This window comes from Diaphorina citri, unplaced genomic scaffold (assembly GCF_000475195.1).
Source record: "Diaphorina citri unplaced genomic scaffold, Diaci psyllid genome assembly version 1.1 scaffold583, whole genome shotgun sequence".
Lineage (NCBI taxonomy): Eukaryota > Metazoa > Arthropoda > Insecta > Hemiptera > Psyllidae > Diaphorina > Diaphorina citri.
The window spans coordinates 45,799-52,061 of NW_007378017.1; the positions used below are offsets into that span (position 1 = coordinate 45,799).

A 6,263-nucleotide genomic window follows, 5' to 3' on the forward strand; every position below is an offset into this window, starting at 1 on the left:
ATTATTCTAACACTGTGAAGGATGGGGGAAAAGAAGGAGAGGATAGGGATCGAGGAAGAGGAGGAGAAGGAACCACATCAATGGATTTTCGTCGAAAGACATGCACGTAGTCCGTGGTCGAGCCACACCAAACTTTCAATTAAAAGTTTCCATAACAACTTACCAGATGCTGATGTATACAACTTAGAAGTATGCGCACATTCCTTAATATGTGTGCAACTTTTACGTATCCCAACATCAGCTATCTAGTATCGTACTTGGTCTTTTTTCCACTTCTTCCTCCACTTTAAAGTCAAATAAGGCGATGCAGATTATAAAATATTAAATTAGCCTTAAGTTATTAGATTATCCCAACAAGAAGGAAGAGAAAAAGCCTATTCTTGAATGGAGGACAAGACTACTTTAGATAGTACCAGAGAAAACTGAGATTGAGGAAGGAGAGAGGAAGACAGAGATAGTTCAGTGAATGGGGAAGTCATAGGTCAGGCAAGAAAGTGGACGAGGAAGAGGAGGAGGAGAAAGAGGAGAGAATGGGATGAGATTAAAACCAAGGCAAGTTTTAAGAACCATAAATAATAGAATTATCTCCAACTGAAGAAAACTAACTTCCGCTCTCTCTCTCTCTCTTTCTCTCTCTCTCTCTTTCTCTCTCTCTCTCTTTCTCTCTCTCTCTTTCTCTCTCTCTCTCTAGACAGACGACACCGAAGCGAATACAATAGTCCGTCCCTTATACCTTTTTATTACTATTGTAATAATAAAGGAAGGACGGACTAAAAACTGTACTCGGGAGGGCCTCCTCTTACTACTTACATCTGTCTGAATGAAATGAAATATGCAAAAGGCCAACAACTAAAAGAGGAACGTCGAGGTATGCAAAAGAGGAGAAAAGATAAAAGCGAAAGACTAAATGAAAGGCAAAGATAAGAACTGGAAAGTAACAGAAGAAAAAGGTTGGACATGTTTCCAGGTATTATACATTCAAAGGTTTATCCCCTGATGTACCTTTTAGTACTATGGCAGATATCATCGAAATGTAACGCTGTTGTCAGGATATATGGCACATCCACCAATTCGGAGAAATGACACATCCACTGTTTATAACGAGGTAAAAATCTCGAGACAGGACAATAATAGGTACACATTTAAAGTTTTATCTCTGATGCACTAGGTTACGAGTACATACGAGTATTAGCCTATTAGCAAGTTATCATATTTGATACAATAAAGTTGTTAGAGATAATGACACATCCACTGTTTACAATTACAACTACAATTACAAATTTACAATTACATATGCCACTATTGTACAGTGTACACTATTAAAACCTATTTAATAAACATCAGAAGTTATTTCAACTAAAACTATTCAGTTTGTTTTTGTTTCCTATACTGATAGTTGTTTCCCTGCTGATGCTCATCATTGTGTCGATAGTAACAACAACATAATATTGTAATCTCGAGAATTAGAAGCGAAAAAGTTTATCCCATCCAAATCAAATATCCATTTGGAGCAGGGAACACTCGTCCATTTTGTAAAATGAAATGAAAAAAAAAAAGTATTTTCAAAAGTTTAAACATACTAGTACGAGTTTTGAATATGTAATGATTTGTACATAGATAAAATTAAACAAACTTTCATGCCGTATATAATCCGTACTAAACAATGTACAAGCGATAGAACAACCTGTTACACGATGCAGTCAAATTGGGAGCTAGAAGCTCAGAAGGCAATTTGGAGGCCCTGAGTTCAAATCCCGGCCAGAGGCCAGAGCATGGGCTATACTCCATAGGTGCTTGAAAATTTGAGAACCGTACTAACAGTTAGCTAAAACAGAAGAACTCGCCTGGTAATCTGGAGATCATGGGTTCAAATCCCTGTCAAGGCATGGATTACCCTCAATTATGTAGATGCTTGACAATTCGACCATACTAATCATTGCAGTTAGCTACTGCCGATGCCGGGATAAAAGGACTCTATGTCTCATTAGAGCACTCTTATTAGTAGTTTCGCGGATTTCGCGATTATGTTCGCGGATTTCGCGATTATGTTCGCGGATACTTCAAGTTACATAGGTAGGTAGGTAGGCTCGATAAAAAAAAGCTAGTCTTGCATTGCCATCCACTTACGAGACTAAAAAGAAAACAAAGCCTACTCCACACTCACCACTGGTGGAACTCTCCGGATGCTGATCGAGATCATTTGTCATCTTAGCGTTGAAGAAGTTCATATCATCCAGCAGCGTCGCATCCCACAGGTGTGGATCATCCTTTTCCATGTTCAACCCTAGGGCGGACGGATTGTTCCAATACTCGATGGAAAAATCGCTGGGACAGCGTAGACCATCGGAGCCATTGGTCGAACAAGCGGTGGAAACGGTGGTGTTGTTGTTGGTTTCGAATTCGGATTTGATGATGGTTTGCGCGGCCGAAGTCACCATGAAATCGATGAAGCTGGTCTTGCTGGTGTCCTCCGTAGTCATTTCAGCTCCCCCCGGGGCGTAGCACGCGAGGGAGAGGGTTTGGGGCGCGTCCCGTGGGCTTGGGAGGACTTTCGAGAAGTTTGAAGCTTTTGGCCAAGGGTTTGAGAGTTTTTTCGCGGTTTACAACCTTTTCGTTAGGTTTCTTGAAGTCTTCTGGTGACTTTGAATCTCTTGGGAAACTTGAAATTTGTTGGGACAGTTTTATGAATGGCTGTTTTTCTGCTAGATTTTCTGCTTGATGACTCTTTGTTCAATGTGCTTCGTTTTCGTTTACTTTCCCAATTTGCCCACAAAGTTGAAGGACTTTTCAGTTCCTAATGTTGGTTGTTCGGTTGATATCCAACTTGCTGATAATAATGATGTCTGTTTGGTTGTTTCAATTTGATTTCAACTTTCTTTGTTATTTTTGAAGCGTGTGCCTTTAGGGCTTGTAATTTTCGTTTGTTTCGATATATTTGTGTCGATTTCTTTATTTCGAATCAGAGTTATTTACTACACTCAGTGCGTTTATTGTCTATTTTTTCCTTCTTCTAGGTATGGCTATCACGAGTTTTGTTGTTCAACCTATCAATTTCTCTTTCTAGGTTATGTTTGTGCATGAAACCAATTTCGGTTTTTTTCTTCACTTATCTCTACGTAAGGTTTATCGCATCAATTATCATTGCGGATAAGACTCGTTCGAATATGGCTTGATGGCTTTTTAATTTGTTTTCAATTATTTCTTTTACGACTTTGCCAATACGGAAGAGATCTTGTTAGGTTGTGTGTTTTAGATTGAACAATTGCCTTCGTTTCAATGGGTTGTAAATTATGTTTCCAATGTGTAGGCAGCGTTCACGGATTGGTAGGTTTGTAGTAACGTTGTACGGGGTACTTATGATTTTTTTAATCTACTTTCAGTTGTTATTCTTTCAGATTTGAATATTAGCTTGATAATGTTCTCAATCTTAGTGCGATCACTTTTATTGTTGTTTTTTTGTCATTACTGTGTTTGTTTATATCAAAAGAGTTAATTTATTTTGCCCTACTGTCTCTTAAAATTAAAGCTTTATTTATGAACTTTTTCAGATTTATCACAGCTTTTGTTTATCTTATTTCCTAGGATTCAGGTACATTGTTCACACTTTTATTGGTTTTCAAAATTGGTTCTTTGGTTTGGACCAGGATTGAATTTGGACTGATTGTGTGCAGTTGTTGAACTAACAAATCAATTAAAATTTACAATGTACGAAAATTGTTAGGAAAGATGTATTCTCTGAATTTGTATTTTAAAACTACTGATATGTTGATCACAGGAAATTGACGGTTTCAAAAAAGTGAAATTCCAAAAAGAACTCTTAAAAAAATAAATATGCAACAAAATATTTAACGTAAAAAAATAATAGGGGCAATTCACGAACAGGTACTTGAAAGTTGACTTATTTTTTTATTCTGGGAGACAAATAATAGTGTTAACAATTTTTTTATATATAATTTAATCGATCATTTGGGTTTCTAATCAAAATCAGGTACAAGAATTTGGAAAGTGTGATTGAAAAAATCTGAATTGGAACAAGTTACACCTACGACAAAAATTAAAGCAAAATGTACAAAAATCGCCAGGTTGCGCGACTTCAATTGAGGAAAAAATATTTAAAATGGCACTTCCGATTGGTATATGAGATGTGTTCTATCTACAATTACAACTTTAGCTCGAATTGAGAGTTCCTAAGACCTAATTAGTATAGTTGTATTAATTGTTAGTTGTTTTAGTAGCCTAAAGAAGGATTTTACGTATGGAAATTTGTACTCTTTGAATAGTTTGGCTGTCTTTTAGCGAGGGGACGACAATATTTGTTAGTTTACAAGTGTTAGTCGATTAGGGAGAATTTACACATTTATTTCACGTCTTTGTACAAAGTTGCCACATGTTTCTTTTTCTTCTTTCGTTTCGTTTTAATTGTTCTCGTTAAACTCGTTTTGGGTTTCACTGGAGAGGGAATTTCACTGGCCTGGTCCAATCATTGCCTCATTTTGAAGTGGCTCGAAGCTTTGTTGGTTGAATGGGCCAGGTTCGCGTTGGGTTTGATCAAGATCTTTGTTGACTCCATGGTTGAACACTGTTTTGAATTATGTGGAAGTTTGGTTGTGGGTCAATCTCGTCTGTAACAGAAAGAAATGGTTTCATATGAGCGATTTAACTCTTAGGTACATATTTTCCCAATTGTCTTCTGTCCGTTTCGAATTGTTAGTCATACAGTTAGATTCTTGGGGAATCGTCATACAGTTAGATTCTTTACAACATGTGTTTATAATCTTATTGGTTTTGTCTTTCTCTATAATGATGTTCCTAAAATTGAATTGAAACGAGCTCATTCAAAGATAAGATTTTCCACTTTTTAGGTGTCCACCTTCTTTTTGGCCATTTAAAGAGTGGATGTTCCGAAAAAATAGAGGGATGACGGGCCGTCAAAACTTTAAGAATCACTCTTCTAAACGATCAGATAACAATAATAGACATGAAGTACCCTATAACCTATCACCTATCGTACCTATGTACATATCGTACCTATGTGATTTCGCGATTATGTTCGCGGATTTGGCGATTATGTTCGCGGAAACAAGCGAATTACAAAGCAAACAAAAATAAATATAAAATAAATTTTAAAAATTGCCGCCGGGACAGCTATCTCACGTCGTCCGAGCTCTCCTAGCCCGGTACATAAACACACCGTAAAAGAAAACTCCATTCTCTCTTCAGTCCACCTAACCACTAAGTACCCCCTTCCACTATATGTACTAGACAGAGTACCACCGCGTTCAGTACCGTTATAGCCAAGTACCAACTCAATAGCTACTCCAGCATAGAACTATAGCAGCGTACCACTACAGTACAGTACCTTCTGGTATTCGGAGGTACCTAGTGTCCTTGAGCTGGGGTCTCTTAAGGTACGTCCACACTACAGAATAAAGTCGATCGACATCGACTAGAGATAGAAATCTTGTAAATGAGGTCAGATCAAAGGATTTGAATGAAAGGCATATTTTGACAACCTTTTCTTTTGTATGTAAATGCAGTTTCTTTGTGTTATTATGTCACAACTTTGGTGCTCACTGCATCGAACCCGGGTCTCCTGCGTGCAAGGCGAGCGCAGTGACCACTACGCCATGGGAGCTGACTTTTATATATCATTGTAGGTAAGTCTACTAACTGCCTGGGGGACTTTGAAGAGGGAGAAGACCATCTTAGTTTGGCTGGGGGTTAGTGGAACCATTTATTTCCTACTTTATTTTCGTGTCCGGCTTCCGTGCGTTTCCAACACTTTCCCAAGGTTTGTTCTCGGAACGGCTGGCTTTCTCCTATCCTGTCCGCCTTCTCTCGTCGATTTCGGGACGATAAGACCTCAACAGTTACAGTGCCCTCTATCAACAGCTTCTACACATACATTTTTTTTTTTTTTTTTTTTTTTTTTTTTTTTAAATTCCCCCACGAANTTTTCGCGGATTTGGTGATTATGTTCGCGGATTTGGCGATTATGTTCGCGGATTTGGCGATTATATTCGCGGATTTCGCGATTATGTTCGCGGATTTGGCGATTATGTTCGCGGATTTCGCGATTATGTTCGCGGATTTCGCGCACGGATTTCGCGATTATGTTCGCGGATTTCGCGATTATGTTCGCGGATTTCGCGATTATGTTCGCGGATTTCGCGATTAAGTTCGGGTTTGGCGATTTTGTTCGCGGATTTGGCGATTTTGTTCGCGGATTTCGCGATTATGTTCGCGGATTCGGCGATTATGTT

The 6,263-nt window shown here is 38.3% G+C and overlaps 1 protein-coding gene across 1 annotated transcript in view; it reads right to left on the reverse strand.

Moving 5' to 3' along the window:
• Positions 1-2,153: 2,153 nt before the first annotated feature.
• Positions 2,154-6,263, reverse strand: part of LOC113467907 — a gene marked incomplete at its 3' end in the record, with an annotated part of 91,519 nt that continues 87,409 nt past the window's right edge. Inside the window, exon 3 of the mRNA XM_026824394.1 lies at positions 2,154-4,622. Coding sequence (XP_026680195.1) covers positions 2,154-2,480 — 327 coding nt within the window. The remainder of the gene's footprint in view (positions 4,623-6,263) is intronic.